The sequence below is a fragment of the Cyrtonyx montezumae genome, unplaced genomic scaffold (genome assembly GCF_038088225.1).
Source record: "Cyrtonyx montezumae isolate F1298 unplaced genomic scaffold, pur_monq_1.0 scaffold_3, whole genome shotgun sequence".
Taxonomy (NCBI): domain Eukaryota; kingdom Metazoa; phylum Chordata; class Aves; order Galliformes; family Odontophoridae; genus Cyrtonyx; species Cyrtonyx montezumae.
Genome location: NW_027072034.1, coordinates 47,071,825 through 47,089,546, shown reverse-complemented (window position 1 = coordinate 47,089,546; position 17,722 = coordinate 47,071,825). Strand labels below are relative to the sequence as shown.

Below are 17,722 nucleotides of genomic sequence, written 5' to 3'. Positions count from 1 at the left end.
AACAGTAATTTTAAAAGATCTGCCTTCCAGGGAGCGTGCACACATGCTGGCAAAGCAAATGAAATGTGACAAATGTATAGGAACCAACAATGTGGTAACTGCACACGAATCCATTGTAAATGCATCATGCACAACTTTTTATAGTTTAAAGGCTCAATTAATTTCTCTCATTAGTTTTCAGATTAAGTAACCACACGTACAGGAAGAAGAGGAGTGGTGGGGTATTTCCTCCAGCTACTGTTAAGTACTCAGCCGAGCTTAGGTAACTTAAGGAAACTCGTCTCCTTGGATGAGTTTCCCCCTCATCACTGAAAGTGAGAGGCTTTTCCAGGGGGTGATGCACAGCAGCAGCAAATGTTGGAGTAAGTCACAATAACAGTTTTCAATATAAGCAGCCAGAGAGAGCTGGCTCCAAGGCAGAGGACCTGGTGTCCCTATACTCTCTCTGCCACTGATTACACAAGGAATATCCACCACTGACTTCCACACAGCTGGGATTTTATCATGAGCATGTTATGATGTGAGAATGGCAGATCAGTTTCCTACAGAGACAAAACAACAAAAAGGCCATTCACTTCTAACAACTTGCTAATGTGGAAACAAATACCTGTTTTGATGCATCACTCCAGTCTAGCCAAATTTTCACTCGACACCAAAGGGTGTGTGAGATTTCAGAGAGCCTTTTTTGCCCATCAAAGTCAATTTTGGTTATTTTATAGGCCTGCTAGTGACACCAAGTAATGACAACTCCCTGTGATATAAATACACAAAAATCTTTATGCGTCTTGCACCCAACAAACTTAGATGAGTCTGACACAGATCTTCTGTTTATCAACTTGACTCACAATAACTTTGTGAAGATCATTTCAAGTTTCTAAAAATAATAATAACAAAAAAAAACCAACACATTAATACAATTACAGTTCGCTGAAAAATTAGCACAAAATATATTTTGAAAGCTAAAATCACTCATAGCAAAGTAATGTTCCATTTAATTACAAAGATTAATTCAGCCTTTATAAACGATTCTGGTCTTTTCATTTGTCATTGAAAACAGATGATTCAAGAACCATCTGTTAAAATTTCTGCATAAATACCACAGGTTTTATGCATAGAAAAAAATGGGAAGTTAGTGATGGATCTTGGTAAAAGAGAAAATTTCCATCATGGGACTAAACTGAACTCCTACAGATATCAATAGGATGTGATCCACCGACTTGAGTGGCAGCTGGACTGGGCACATCTTAATGAAGTATTTTATTTCCACTGCAGGGGCAACATGAGATCATTAATGACAATCAGTGGTGAAGTGGCACCTTTCAAAACTTAAAAAGGGACCACATCGGAATTCATCTTCCTAGGAAAAGGAAAAGAAAAGAGACACAGTATTTTCTAAGCAAACAGTTATTTGGGAATATATGTTTACTCCTAATATCCATTATCACAGTGATATTATTACTATCCATAAAGCTGCAGTCAGCTAAAAGTTGAGTAGGACAGCCACACATAGAAACAAATCAGGGAAAAAATAATAATTCACTTCACAATGCAACTCTTTTCTGTTCTAAAAGCTTCTGGCTCTCTGGAAGACAAAGACACAATCACTGGTCCAAACATTGTGGTGCTAATGTCACTGGAATTAAGTTTTCAATTTTAACTTATCCTGCACTGAGGTTTTATCTAAAGAACCAAACTAAATAACAGGAAATCTGGAACAGGATTATTTTTATAAGCGTACAAGTTCACTGTGATATTTTGACAAACATAACTCCTTAGTTCAGTGCAGCAGTATAATTATTATACCTTCTCATATTTTCTCCTACCAGCTTGGTTCCAAATTTGTTCTACTGACAGCTATGCTTTAATTTTACTAAGAAAAATAATTTCTTTGTCCATTTTATTTTAATTCCATTTCCATTTGTAACCTCTGCATGACAATTATTATGAATCTATTCTTTTATGAATAGAACGTTATATATGACAGACATGAACGCTGTCTTTCATGAACAAAACCACAGCTCTGTAAATTAAATACATTTAACAAAGCAAATATCTTCCTCTATGATTGCACAATACATAAATGATTAGATGTATCCTTTTCACAATTTCAAATGAGAGCTTTATTTTGACTTCAGTAGATCAACAAGAGAGCCAATTACTCACTCAAAACCTTAAAATGGTTTGTTATATCCCAATCTAACAACCACAACAGCAACAAAAAGATCTGAAATGATAGAATCATAGAATTGCTCAGGTTGGAAAAGACCTTCAAGATCATCAAGTCCAACCACAACCAAACCTAACTCTAACTCACCACTAAATCCTGAGCACCACATCCAAATGGATTTTAAACACAGTTAAGGATAGTGACTCAAGCACTTCCCTGATGAATGTGGAAAAACTTGAGCAATTGCCTGGAAAAACACTGGAATCTCAGAGAACCCTTGGCCATTGAGAATTTTAAAGAAGAAGGGCTACAGAAGGTAGATTTCTTCACAATGTTTCTCTATCAGCTGCAATTAAAGGCTTTTTCTTACAGGTAGAAAGATGTGGAAGGTTGAGGAGGAGTTTGGGATGGGGCTAGTAATTACATCTGGTTTTAAATTTGAAATATTTTCCCCAGATTAGGAGCAGCTATCAGCAGTAGTAGTTTTGTTTGCAGCTGGGGGTTCCATAGCCTGGCTGGCCAATAACCTTCATCTCCCCATCCCCTCAGCTTGGCTTTACAGTAAAGAAAACTGGGATAATGATACTTACTTTGCGCATTGAGCAGAGCAAACACATTTTAGTTTTCTTTCAATCTGGACAAAATCTCAGCGGCATAAAGAACACTCCAAATTGAACAAGTGAAACAATAGATTTCTCCTATTATCTACTCAGATTACAGTTTTGGTGTTCTGCAATGCTTTTTTTTTTTCCTTTCTCTTTAAGTGAGGACATGCTAACTCCATGATTTGACCTGAACAAGACAGTAAGGACTACAGCAGGTGCTTGTGGGTGCACAATCACAAGCACCCTTGTTAACCATCCACAGCTTTGTGATAACTTCCAAGGGTGCCCACTGTCTGTGCCTGGCCTCTCTGTGGCAGGGTGTCTTCCTCCAGTGCCACATGTCAGGGAAGACCTGCTGCCTGGACAAGGAACAAAGGGAATGGGTTCAGTCTGCACCAACAGATGCTCTCCAAGACATCTCTCAGGAATAATCTGTGGGACAACACACTCTGGGAACCACTCCTGACAGTTGCACTCAGGTTTAATTGCCAGCATAGTATACACCTCCTTGCTTATCACCTCATAACACATTCTGGAAAATACAACATGTTTCAGCTAAAGAAAAAACACTACCTCAGTAACATACAGCTCCACCTTTATTTTATTTCTGACCAGCTGAGCTTGGTAAAACCCACATGAAATAGTAATTATGACTTAGAAAAAACAAATGGGCCTGAAGGACATGTATTGACCATACGTTTTCATTATAAGGAGCCCAGGCACCTACAGTTAGGCCAGGAGGAGCTGCCTTCCATGAGGGATTCAGGGAAAATACTTTATTTCCATTTATTTGCAGCTGTGGCATGTGGTGGCAGAAGAATTATTTAACACCAAAGTGTGACTATCCAAAACTCCTAAATGAGTTATAAGAGTTACTGAGTTTTCAGTGGAGGTAGGTTAACACTTTGTGGATCAGAAGAAAGGATGGTGCACAGATATGCACGCTGACAGCCTGCGTGAGGTCCAGCTGGAGCATCATGTCACCATGCCTGCAGTGACAAGTCCACCCCAGGATGTATATTTCTGTGCTGTATGCCCCCTAACACACCATAGGACCAATTAGGGTGTCAACTCACAGATGTGTTTGCAGACAACAAGGGCCTCCTCCATTTGGATTTCAAGCAAGCCAGAAGGAAAACGTTCTGCTCTGGAGGCACAGACCATCATTAGCATCATGCTGGTAGATTTATACCCCTGAAGTATGCTGCTAAACTTCCTACAGCATAGCTCTGTAGCTCGTGTACCTGAGTTGAACTTAGCCTTATCCTTAGTACTTTAGAATTTCTTCCTCAAGCTTTATTTTCAGGCACCTCTCTATGTTTTCCAAGACAACAGTTCAATTTTTTCATTAAACAAAAACAGACAAACAAAACTACCATCATGGTCAAGAACAACAACAACATTTTTATCTGTCCTTTGGAATTACATTAGATACTCTTACCCAATACTTTTTGCAACAGAGTTCTGAGGATCTGCAATGCAAAAAAAAAAGGCCACCTCTGAACTGGTTTGGCACATTAGTGAGTTGCAGAAATTATGTTGCATTTCTTACAGAATCTCCTACCTGGACTTACTTTGCTGCTCACCCCTTGTGCTCCCCATCAGCCAACCTGCACTCCCACTGCCATGCCATCTCTTGCTAGAAACACGCCCACCTTACTGCTAAAGCTTTTCTGCTGTTTTTGTTTTAGCTCTGAGAAAAGAGCAGATTTAACAAAAAGCATTGTGCTGCCTGACAAAATAAAAGTCCCCAAGGCCCTGTTGTGCTGAAGAGATCTCAGGAAATGAGTGCTGCAGTATCCTCTGTGAGGAGCAGCCAAGGCACAGGGGAAGGGCAGGGAAGTTCTCTCCACATCACAGTTCTATAGGATATGCATTTACCATTGTGTTCCTTCTGGCAATTTACCCAGCAAAATGCTGAATAACCTGTTTCACAGAGGGATAACTTTTGACCTTAGCCTCTGCATGCATCATTTAGCATCATCATGTAATATCATTTAATATTTTCAAGGTTACCTTTGTTTAGCAAAGGTTCCAGAAGCCACTTTTTTTAATTTTTTTTTTTAAGGAACAGAGTGTGAAAAATTTCTAGCCACAATTGAGCATCAGACCTACACATAGCTGAGATGAGACACAGCAGATTTGTCCCCTCATCCTGCTACTCTATGTCCCTGGTCCTCATTTCAGTTTTTAACATAACTTAGCTCGTCTCAGAACTTGAAGATTTCCCTTTCTCTGGAGAGAAATTCCTTCTTCTCGATGCCTTAACAATCACTACAGCAACAAGTTTGCCACTAGCAGTTGTCCATGCCATGTAATGTGGGGGGAAAGCAGATGTATGGACAAAAATTAAGGCTGAAATACATAGTAAAAAAGCATAGGCAGCAAATCCCATTTTTTAGTCAAAACCAAATTTCTCTCTATTCTAAACCTCTGCACATTTTATATTTAAATTAATTACAATTATGCCTCAGAATCTATTACTGGTAAGCTGGGGAACTATAATATCTGTGTAACTGTTCCTCTATGGAAGGTGATTTTACTTGGTAAAATAATAAAAACAATAAAAGTTAAACTGTCTGAGACTTCCACAGGTGATGAAAGACTTCCTGCCCTTTGGAAGAATGAAGCTGCCTTTTAGCATATCAATGCTTTCATGTTGCACTTCTGTCACAAAAGCTCCAGATTCACCCTTGTCCCTGAGTGGCTGCAGGTGTCCACCTGCGTCTCCATCTCCCTCTCTGCATTTCAGGCATGCCATTTGTCACATGTGTTTTGATGTCATGCACCCATTTGGGCCTTACGCAGTTGTGGCAGAGTCTGAAAAATGACAGCTGTGAGATCGGGGTTAAATACAATTTCCTCTCTCTTCACCTGTTTTCCACTATCTGTTTGCACGGTGCTCAGGTTATTAATGGAACTGACATCCCTGCACAACTGAGTGAGCAGTAGCAGCAGCCAGATAACAAGGGAGAAGCTGACAGCAGCGATCTAACCCCAGAGATAAGAGATAAGCAAACATGCCATGGCTATTAGTTTCAACTCTGGCCAAGGTAGAAGAACATCTCCTGTGGTTACTGAGCAGAAAAGCCCAGTTCTCCAGAGAAGGTTAAATTAAATTTGGAAAGTGAGAGAGATTATTCTTTGAGTTCAAAAAATTAAAGTTTGTGATAGCAAACAAACATTTGACTTAAAAATATATATATACATGTTTGTTAATCTGATGGAAAGTGAAGATTTATTTTGTTCAGGGAAAAGAATGAGTACACTTATACACTGAAAGCGTTTTTCATTCTCTTTATTTTCCGGGTGGAAAATGTTACTCTGAATGTTGGCATTTTCCAAATAGCTATCTGAAGGATAGTTAGATATTCTACCATCCATAGTACAAACCAGGTAAGTAGAGCAAGATTTTCAAACCTCTTGCTGAGCTACGTGGCATTTATTTGAGTTCCTGCTCCCTTCTCTTCATATGTCCCTGATCACAGTAGGATAAAGATGAGGTACACAGAATCACAGAACTTTAGGGGTTGGAAGGGACCTGTGGAGATCACCTAGTCCAATCTCCATGAAGTAAGCTCCTGATAATACTTACACTGCCCGAGAGAGCTGCAGACATGGAGGAAAAGAGTTAGAATGTGACTGCCTATTCTGAACTTCACATTTCAACTATATGAGGAGAGTTTCTCCTTGTTCCCTGCAATGAAACAGCTACCACAGAGGCAGAACCTGAAATTTTCACATCAAAGCACTTCTCCAGACAGAGACTACCCTTTTTTCAGAGAGCTAAGTTCCACAAAGGAAAAATATAGCCAGGGCTGAACTGGCATTAAGTAGAAGTGTGCTTTTCCATTCAAAAATGACAGTGTTGTAGTGAGAAGATCTGAATAAAACTTGGTGGTAAAAATCAGTAAGTTTGGAAGTAAGAGGTTCTGTTGGCTTTTGAATGGAAAGTGTGTGTCCAAAATGCAATTAAAGCCTTTGGAAATTTTCCCCTTTTCCTCCTTCTGAAGTAAGTCTGGCAGCTCATTATGCTCTGAAGGAGCCTTACAACTCTTTTTGAAGTCTTTGAGATTCTTGAAACAATAATAAAAAATCATCTTAAAAGAACCTGTGAAAGGTATCTTAGGATCTTCTGTTTAGGAACTCCATTCCCCTCTCTTACAAAGCGTTGTTCTGTCAGCCTTGTGCTGGCACTTCTTCCTGAAAAAGCCTGCTTGAGATGCAGGAGGCACTGAGATGGGGATGGTACCTCTGTGATATTTTGCATTATTTTTCAAAGGATGGGTCCACAGACCCCACAGGATACAAAGAGGCAATTTTCTTTTTGCAGAGCACCCACTGACCATTCTCAAGATTGGATGCTTTTGTCACCTTTATGCAAAATTAACATGGCATTAGGCAAGATTAATTTCAGCTCCCAAAGCTGTGGTGTCTGGCCGTTTTGTCCAAGTATGCAGCAGATGTTAATGAAAAGTTATTTTTCAGGACCGTATTCAGTACGTGCCCTGAACAGTCTATTTGAATAAATGCAGGAGGCTCTATTCTCCCTGCACATATTGCTGTGTCAGGGTTATACATAAACAAGCATGAGCATGAGAAAAGAACAGAGAATTAGATGATTCTCTGATTTCCCCACTACAAGAATGTAGGAGGAGCAGAAGACATTTTCCAGACAAATAAGAGGAGGTACTCCCTCACAGAGAGCACAGCAAGGCAGTAGAACTGTGCCATGGGAAGCTGTGGATGAAAACATTTGACGTGGGTTCAGAAAGTCACCAGACAAACTCACAAGAGAAAAAAAAAGAATAAATACAAATACATCACTTCTGGCAACAGAACCACAGATTGTCAGAGGCAGGGAGAGGACCCCTTTGTGCTTGCCTTGTCCGTCTCTAGACATCTGTTACTGTTCAGCCACTGTCTGAGCCAAACTTTGGACCACTGGTACCAGGGCCATCATGTTCTCAGTAAAATCACCCAAATACGAAGAGAGTGACTATGGAGAACTGGGAAAGATGGCAGGGGCTCATTTAATTGACCAGAGGGCTGGACACAAACAGAAAGTTCCAGATGAGAAGCGAATGGTTCTATGGGGTAACACATGGACATATACTTCCTCTAGAGCACCTGTACTTTGTTCAGACAGGACTTGTACAGATGGATCTTGAATTACAGAGGGCTAATGGCCTAAATTGCACTGGGAGGTTTGCTGCAGCTCTCTGGAGCAGCAGGACTGTGAGCTAAACTAAGGTATCTAGCACTGCCTGAGAGAGACACCTATAGCTAGGCACTGTCCTTATATTTTTGTGTGTTTCTTTTCCCTCGGTGTTCAGAGAGAGATGCAAATGGAACAAATGTTGCGTATATGACTTCCTTAGAGGGAAATAAAGCCAAGCAGAGGCAAGTTCAGTGGACAAAAAATGATTGCACAGTGACACTGGGATTTGTGCTCCATGACCTAAAGAGGTTAACAAAGTTACAGAAAAAATCTTATTACAGAAAAACAAGACTTTTTTTTGGCTTGTCACCTACCCATGATTTAAAAATTGTATTTCCAAGCAAAAAAAACCCCAAAAAACAAAACAAAACAAAACAAAAAAAAAAAAAAAAAAAAAACCTTCCTACAATACAGGCTATTAGCAAACTTTCAGAAAACACGCTTTAGTGTAAAAGTCTCTTTTTCAACCTTCCAGTTAAACCCAAGAACAAAGGGCATTTCAGGGAGGAAAAAAAGTGATTAATAATGGAATGGCTCCTGCCCAAGAAAGGAATAATTTTACGTCTCAGTGATGATCTTCCACTGAATTATGCTCTGAAGAGCAGCAGCAATAAATTACTGTTTTAAAGAAGAAAGCCCCAAACATATGAGTCACACCAATGGTGTGTTTCAGTTGTGGGCACTCCGGTCTTCCTGAGGTCCAGCACTACAAAATGCGGCTTCCAACGCTATTTGGCTGAGAGCGCTGCTGCAATCTGCACCCTCATGGTCAGCGAGATAAATGCCTGCCCTGCTTTCCTCAGCTGCCACCCATCTTGGATGCTGCAGGGTGGCTGAGAGCCTTCCAGTGCCTGGGCAGAGGAGGAGACATCTCTCTGTTTGAATGCTGCTGCTTGCAGGCTGCGTACCTGAGGACTCTAACCAGACACACCCTTAGGCCCTCACTATGTCAATAATTTTATCTTCTCCTCAAATGTGGACAAAAATGCAGGGTCTTTACAACAGAGGCTAAAAAGAGCAAGAATAAAAATCTTTCATTTTTTAATTCCTTTTACAATCAGAGATTTCCACTAAAAATTTGGAAGGCTAGCACGCATAGTTTAAGACATTCGGATGACAGACAACTGCACAGCAGTAAAGCAAGGCTCACGGAGAACAGTCAGGACAGGGAAGAAAGCAGAGCATCGCGGCAGAGCAGTGCTCCTCTGCGGCAAGGAACAACTTTGGAAGCAGCGTGAGCTCCATCCAGAGAATTAGGTGAGAACTGCACGGAAATCAGACACCTCAGCTTGTCGAAACCTGACCTTGCAGGACTAGCTTTCAGACGGGCTGGTTTAAATCCATCTTTTGATCACAGAGAAAGAGGAAGAAAGGAAGGATAGGAGGGAAATTATTAGCTCTTTTCTTTTTATATTATTCTATTAGAGAAGGGAAGCCAAAGCTTACCTCCAAAGCATACAGGGACTAAAAGAATGGTTCTCAGAAAACAATCATTACAAGAAAAATATTTCCTATGTCACATGTACTTGTTGTTTTGATCCTTTCAGTACATTTTAGGCTCATCAGTTTAGAGTGAACAGATAGTACTGGATGTCCATATGAACAGCTTAACAGACACACCAAGTCATAGGCACAGAACACTTTAACAGAAAAATGGAGCTAATGGGACGCCTGGAGCATAAATCAAGCATTGATTCTATCAGAAGGTCTTTTATATGTCCTTCAGAGATGGATGGTTCCTGAGAGTGCAAAGCTAGTGGCAAAATAAACAGTTCCCATGTAGAAGGCCCAGTAAACAAAAAACAGTAGGTCCCTACAGTTCTTCCCTTTCCAGAGCATTTGAGAATGCAAGAAGATAAAAAGTTCAGAGGAAATGCTTAGTGTATGGACCTCTTCCCTTTCCACATAGCCCACAGCTCTGCTGTAGAACTTCAGCTACCAACTCTACTTGGTGTGACTACAATGGGCAATTTGCTAAGCACAGGGGACTGCAGCGGTCCAAGCATTAAAAAATAGGGTGGTATTTCTTCTCCCTAGATCTGACACTACTCCTGCACCAGTTTCTCATACATAAACTGGGAATGAGACACAACCTCCTGATAGCCACTGATGGAAACACGATAAAAGATCAAGACATTCTTAATCTAACTAATAACTATCTTTCTTTAATTAACTGATAAAAGCAGTGATGATTGGGTGACATCTTTAGTTCTGGAAACAGAAACAATGAGAAGACGCTTGCACAAGACTTGAAATTCAGTCCAAAGCAGAATATCACATACTCATAAAAGAATTCCATGGAGGATTTATCAACCACAGAAAACTGGAACAGTTGTTCTATGTGTTACTGGGCTCTGCCCAGCAATAATTGGTCAAAATGCTACAGTTTGCCTATACAGAAGACTAAAACCAAGGACTGTCTCTGGTGTTCTCTCTGAAAGAAGGTGCCTGCGGGACTCCACTGTGCTCTGCCATAACTGTCATAACAACTATCTTGGTAATGCTCCAGATCAAAGAGTAAAATAATGAAAACCCCCAAGATCATGTAGTTTGCTCTTCTTCAACTCAAGAAAAAGATCCTTCCTAACTTTCAAAATCCTAGCAGTCTCAAATTGACAAAGAAATATTTCTTGTATAGATATATATAAGGAGGCCTTATTGTTATCTATAACTACCTGAAGGGAAGTTGTAGTGAGCTAGGAATTGACCTTTTCCCTAATGTGATAGGACTAGAGGGAATGGCTTCAAGTTGCACCAGAGGAGATTCTGATTGGATGTTAGGAAATACTTCTCCAAAAGAGTGGTCAGGCACTGGAATGGGCTGCCCAGAGAGGTGGTGGAGTCACCAACCCTAGAGGTATTCAAGGAACATCTAGATGTTGTGTTGAAGGACATGGTTTAGTGAGTACTATAAGTGGTAGCTGGACGGTTGAACTAGATGAAGGTCTTTTCCAACCTTAGTGATTCTATGATTCCATTCTGTGATTCTCTATAATGAAACAATACTACTGCTTTTTTTTTAACAATCAAACAACCACTACTCCAATAGTCCTATTGTCTGTACTATTCTATTAAGGCATAAGTATTCAAAAAATGGCTCATAGAATCTTAAGGAGTAACAGATTTTGAAGGTTCTGTTTTATCATATATCACAGGTTTCTGCAGTGAATTATTTGGCCATATAAGTAATGAATACATATCTTGAATTAAAAACACGTCCATCCAAATGGTCCAGCACACATCCAATGTGAATCATTAGCAATAAATAGTATTTAATAAACATGCACAAAGCCCATGTCTGGAAATCTACCAAAACGCCTCTCTATATTACTGCAATTTCTAAATCATTACACTACATTTGAGTTGTAGAACCTTGACCTAATTCCTATCACAGTATACTATAAAATTGTTGTTCAAGTCAGTGGTAGTGGACTCAAACCATTTGGAATTCAAAGTACGTAGTAGTTTTTTTCATTGTGCAGCTTGCGTTTACTTTGGCATGCACTACTTAGCCCAGACTCACCCCATTAACTTAAGAAACTGAACTGAGATGCCTAAATTGGGAGCAAGTACTGTAAGCTTCCTACATGTGCCACTGCCATCTACAAAAGATCTAACCTAACTTGTGAACACATCTTTCCCTAACCTGTAGAGGAGAGAGCTTTATAGAGAGTTTATTAGTTTGTGGCAACGCTTGTATTGTTTTTCTGCTGGAAGGAAGTCAGCAAATTTTTAACACAATAGTTAAGCAAATTACTTGCTAGTAATTTGTAAATTTTTAACACAATAGTTAAGCAAATTACTTGCTAGTAATCAACATCTGACTTGTAATAGAAAATCTTCCTGCTTGCAATCTGCATTAATTTTGTCAAATATCTAAATTAAAGATCATTATGTTTCTATGGGTATTTCTAGTAAACAAACAAGCATCACAGCCAGTAAGAAATAATAACTGCAGCACATATGCCATCAGGTTAGGAAGAAATAAACTGCATCTTACTATTCTTTGCTTGCTGTAGAGTTTATTGGTCCTTTTATGCAGCTGTATTTCATTTGTGCATCTGAGAAGGGCATTGCTGTAAAAATATGTTAGTGGGCTGTGTATGGAATTTAAACCTTTCCACTGATAGATTCGGAACAGCCTTTTCAACAAAATCAACAAAAATTCCTTGAAGTCTGTATTTGTCTTCAAACCAAAATGGCACTATTTTACTTCCCGTACAGTGAGTAGGAAAGCTGCACTTGACTGTCGCTGTACTCTGAGAGGATATTTACTAATTCTCTGATACCCTGCTGACTCCTACATAAGGAGGAAGTCCTACATATTTCCCTCCACTCTGCTTTGTTTATGCCTCTCCTGACTGCTGTTCTGGGGCAGAGCTCTGCATTTAGACATGTTCTCTTACCCTGTGTCACATCAGTAGCAAGAAAGGAGACCAAGAAAGGAGTTTTCAGTACCTCCTGCCTCCTTTACTTCCTGAGTTTTATTGACACACCATCTGAAGGTAATCACAACAGGTAATGCCAGCCTTAACCATAACACTTGTAACTAGCATTACTCTGTCAGGACGGAATGGTTGCCACAGTCCTGGAAGGTGGTTCTAGAGGTAGGCCTTCCCCCATGACATAGAAGAAGGTAAGAGATGAAGACACTTCCCATATTCCCTTCTTGGCTGAAGCCTCCATTTCCACACAAAACAACCCAGTAAGGTACAAAAAGTCTGAAACAAGCTCATAGTCTATATCAGCCAGAGCCAGACAGAGACAGATGGAGGCAAGGGAGGAAGAACAAGGTAACAGCAGATAAGGACCACAATATTCCATTCTCACTCAAGACTAGTCTTCACTCTGACAGGACTTCATCAACCCTCCATTTATATGTATTACCTTCTCATGAGCTTTTCTTTTTGTTTCAGAGTCCATCCAGTCATTTTCTTTTTCCAACATGTCAATAAAAGCCCAGCGAATTCCTTCAGTCAGCTCTTCCATCTGGAAAACAGTTAGCAAACCCCTCCCCATTAAACTGCCACGATGGCTTCATTTTAAGAGAAATTTCAGCACACAAGGTATTTAGCAAGACCACAAATGCTTCCAAACTAGACAGTGACCACTAATAGTTCTTGAAGGTGGATTTATTCTCTTATTCCAACCCTCAGACAATTCTTCTCAAAGCAAGTTTCTTCCTCTTTTCATTCCTTTCACTTGGACCACACAACCTGCCCACTGCTGATCCTTTCACATCACAACAGTGAAAAAGCCTGCCTCAAAAACTTAAAAAAAAAAAAAAAAACACAGGGAGGATTGCAGTGATTTGGGGAGATTTCTGTCTCTTTTGTCCTAGATCACTAGTCCCTGCAGGAAGGAGCCAGCTGCATAGTGTTTGCACAGTGTTTGCTCTCTCTCTGTAGAGAGAGCATCTGTAGCCTTGCTTAGTTTATGTCACACTGAGACATTCCTTACTAATACTGCCAAAGAGCTGAATTTGGGCTGAGTGTATCACGATCCAAATACAAAGCAGCATTCAAATGTCTAGCCTGTAAGCTGTGCCGTGGCTCACAAGAGTGAGCATCCCTGACTGCTTCTCTAATCTTGAACATTCACAGACAGCCTGCACCTGTGCAAACCTTGGAGAACTCTTAATCATTTTAGCTTGGCTCCTTCTTCGTGGTTTATGTACAAATGATAGTTCAACTATAAAAAGATGCGAGCATGTCACAAGCAAGTGAAATAGTAGGAGTGTTCAGTGAGCATAAAGGCTACAAAAACTGAAATGAAAAGAACGAAGAGTCTGACAGCTAAGGGATGTGTTGCATCAGTCTAAAAAGTGTCCTCATGCCTGTACATCCATTTGGCAACAGAGACCAGAAAAGTATAGGCTATAATCTGCTTCTTTTGTATCAGCAGAGGAACCTTAACATAGATATCCCTGAGAACACTGTAGGAGTGAGGCATTTTGTAGGACCCTGCAGTTGCAAGAAGATTTTACCACAGGTCAGTCCAGCGCTGAGATAGTACAAACCATGACAGACAACTACTGTATGAAGATCTACTGGATTGTTGTGCTATCAGTTATATTACATTTAAATATAATTAATATTTCACATCTCAAAGTTTTATATAAGTTTATTCCATAGATCTGGTAGCTTTAAGAACTTGTTAAGGTAGGGGCTAAATCCCAGAAAGTAATGTTATCCTCAACTGAATTGTCACTGATTTATCAGATGTGTATTTTAATCTGGAACTAATCTGTATTTGTGGTAGAGCCAGACAAATCACAGCAATGCTCCTTTGATTATTCATTTTTTCTACTCTTCAAAAAACATTTACTTTTTTTTTTGAAACAGTACGGCACAACTGGAACACTTCTAGCATTAAATATGACTAAACAGTCAACATTCACAGAAAACAGCATCCCAGGGAATAGGGTAACTTAAAGGTATTGATGACAGAGCACTGACTCAATTAACTTAGTGCACTAATGAGGTGAACTCCCTGTATTTGGAGGTTATAAGTTCAAACTCAAGCGCTACAGCTGGGCCCTGGTGTATAGTTAGGCTTTATGTACCAGCTGTAGCTGCAGGGGGCAGGAGGAGAAACCTATTCCTGCTATCAAAGCTATTACTGAAACTGCTCAGGCATAGCTGTAAGAAACACTGCAGGCACTCTGGGTTAGAAACAGTGCTATATTTAGACACAAATAATGTCTTTCCTGATAAAGGAAGAGGGAAATTTCTAAGGTATGAAATATCAGTCACAAAACATGGGGGAAAAATCCATATTGTCCATAGCTCAGGATTTTCTTATGATCCAGGAAAAAATAAAAAATAAAACCTGTACAAATAAGAGTGCTTCTCTCAAGGGCTTTCTTGGTGCTTAAGAAAGAGAAATAGAAATGAAAACCAGTGAAATGAAAATAATAACAACACAAATGATCAACTTGAAAAGCACCTTACTAAATGGAACGCAGCAAATTTCACCCACATCTATTTTTTTCTCCATTTACAGCTTGCTACAAATCTGAATTTTATTATCTATACTATAAACGTTATACATGTATCTTGCTATGGACGCTACTGTGAATTCAAACTTGATACATTTTCAAATTCTTGATCTGAAAGGAATTTGCATACTATTAAATATTTTAAATAGGTCATATTTCATCAGATAACCATTCTCTATTTCTGTCAGGTTTTCATCATTTTCCCCCTCATATACAAACATGAAACAACAGATCATCCTCCATGAAGCATGTATTTCTTACAGTCCATTTGCACAGAGGTCACACTATCTATCTAATATCCCCAAAATATTTTTGCCACTAAACTGCCAAATAGCACATTAAAAACTTGATAAAGAATCAGGGAACTGAAAAGCTGGATCTCAGAGAGGAAACTCCAGCTGGAGGCAAGCCGCAAAAGAAATGTAGGGATGGAAACATGTCAAATATTTAGACAAGCCAAACGTTGATCTGTCTAAAATGGAGTCTTTCCATAAGAAACAGACAAACTAAATGAAGACAAGCAGACAAACTCAAGCTACCGAGACAGGGTTCTGCGGGACAATTATAGAGCTGCTGCACCCAGTGCATGATGGTCATATGTTTCTTTAACGTAGCTCTTCTGTGCTAAAAGCTAAGTTCAGTAACTAAATCAGTTGATTTCAAACTGATTACTGTTGGAAAATCAATAGCTGGAAAAGCAGACACTGGGAAGCGCAATGAGAAAATTATAATCTGAAAATAAGTCATAAGTGATCATTAAGGGTAGTTAATCATTTGAATATGTTATTAAGGGAGGTGATGATGTATCTGTGTTTGAAGTTTTACAGTGAGAATGAATGTCCAACTAAAAGCTATTCTCTGTACTCAACACTGTGAAAGAATACTTTCTTTCACTCTTGAGTAGGGACATTATTTGAGTCTTTTCAGTTAGAGCATACTTGCAGCACAGTAAGCCTCAAAAAGTTGGCCCTAAAGCAGAGCAAACATGACCAGTCACTAACTGGTCAGTAAGAACTTTACTAAATTACCTTAAACTGAACCATTTCTCATCAATGCTTCTCTCTCTACTCCTGCACAGTCTAACTCATTATTTGCCATTATGCATGCAAACTAATGGTGTTTAGAACTGGTTTCTATCTGTCTACATAGTTATCTGAAGGGCCTCATGTGGAAAGACTGGACAGTGCCCAGACAAGGAAGCCACTAATTTCAAGTTTCTAAGAGGACTCACCATCTCTTTCTTGTCTTCTTGAAAATGAGCTTTCACAAACATCTTACCCACAACATAAGGGAGTGCACTTTCAACTAAGTCCACACATTTGTCCCATTGAGGCAGTAAAGATGTTGTTCCATGAATCACCTGTTAGAGGAGAACACAGTAAGTCATAACATCACACAAGCCTGCATATACATTTTTTATGCTTGTCAAGTTAAATTATGCATGTCAAATAGTAGCTAAAAACAAAACTAAACAACAACAACAAAAGAGTAAGTATGTTTTAGTTACTTCCATTTTTATGAAAATATAGAAACTTTATTGAAAAATCTTTTCAACCATACTAAATAGCTGTAAAGTTTTAAACTTTGTATAATGGTAACAACTTAAAGAGACTAAGCTGGGAGGATTATTTATGGGAAGGTATTCCCAACTGCTAACTTAAGACTAATTTGGCTTGTCTTGTGTTCAGTGGATAGGCACATCCCTTTAGAAAATGGCCTGCTCTGAGATAACACCTGAAAAATGTTTCTCTCTTCATTGGTTAGGTGAAAAGTCTAAGAAGACTGTCTTCATGAAAATGAAGTCAGTCCTTATGAAACACCTTCTACTTCAGGGCAGTGGAGAGTTCCCCACTTACCTGTGCTACCTAAAGCTATCTAACACTGGTAGATACATGTCCACACCTTTATGCCCTTTACCTTTCTACTTACTCATTCCACATCCTGTGTGAAATGAATTCCCAAACTGAACATATCTGAGAGAAAACAGATTTGGATCATCAAGAACACTAGATACATGTTTGTTCCCCCAAACCCCCCTCTGAGTTACAGTTACAAAGCATTGTTAGAGCAGCTTGTGTATTTTATTAATGGAACAGTGGTTAAACAGAGACTTCCAGGCTCTGATGATCCTACTGCATCATGAACTTTAAGAGAAAAATAATCAGGAACAACCAATGCACAAATGAACACGGTAAAATGAAGCTTAAGAGTGTTGCTACTTTGTTTTCAATTTTTCATTGATGTTACTGTTGTCATTTACCAGATACCAATACATTTTCTAGCCAAAAGAGTTCATGAAAAAAAAAGTACCCAATCAACAGAAAATGCAAAGTGTACCCATGCAAGCAAAAAGGAAATGCAGTGCTGATTCTGAATTTATTTATTTATTTGTTTGTTTGTTTGTTTGATTGATTGTTTGTTTTCAGCCCTTTCTATGTCAGGAATTTACTTGTCCTGTTCCACAAAGAACAAGCAAAATCCCAGCCCAACCCTGCTGATTTCATAAATGTGGGGTAACACCAACACCACACCAGATCAGGCAGGATAAAATTTTGGCCTCTTACAGACTACAACACAGGCCTCCAAGCAATGTCCTAGCATTTACTGCGCCTTTCCTTTCCCCCAGTCTCCTCTTAGTCTCCTCTAAGATTAGATTTCTAGCAAAACTAAGGAGCCTGGATTTGCTTGGAAAATTCCAGGCTATCTTAACTCTCAGCTGTTGAAGGTCA

The 17,722-nt window shown here is 39.4% G+C and overlaps 1 protein-coding gene across 1 annotated transcript in view; it reads right to left on the bottom strand.

The window, feature by feature from the left end:
- The window catches only part of PHEX (phosphate regulating endopeptidase X-linked), a 92,493-nt gene that overhangs the window by 37,146 nt on the left and 37,625 nt on the right, over nucleotides 1–17,722 (bottom strand). Inside the window, exons 11-12 of the mRNA XM_065741463.1 lie at nucleotides 16,225–16,353; nucleotides 12,881–12,982 (exon numbers count right to left, since the gene is read on the bottom strand). Coding sequence (XP_065597535.1) covers nucleotides 12,881–12,982; nucleotides 16,225–16,353 — 231 coding nt within the window. The remainder of the gene's footprint in view (nucleotides 1–12,880; nucleotides 12,983–16,224; nucleotides 16,354–17,722) is intronic.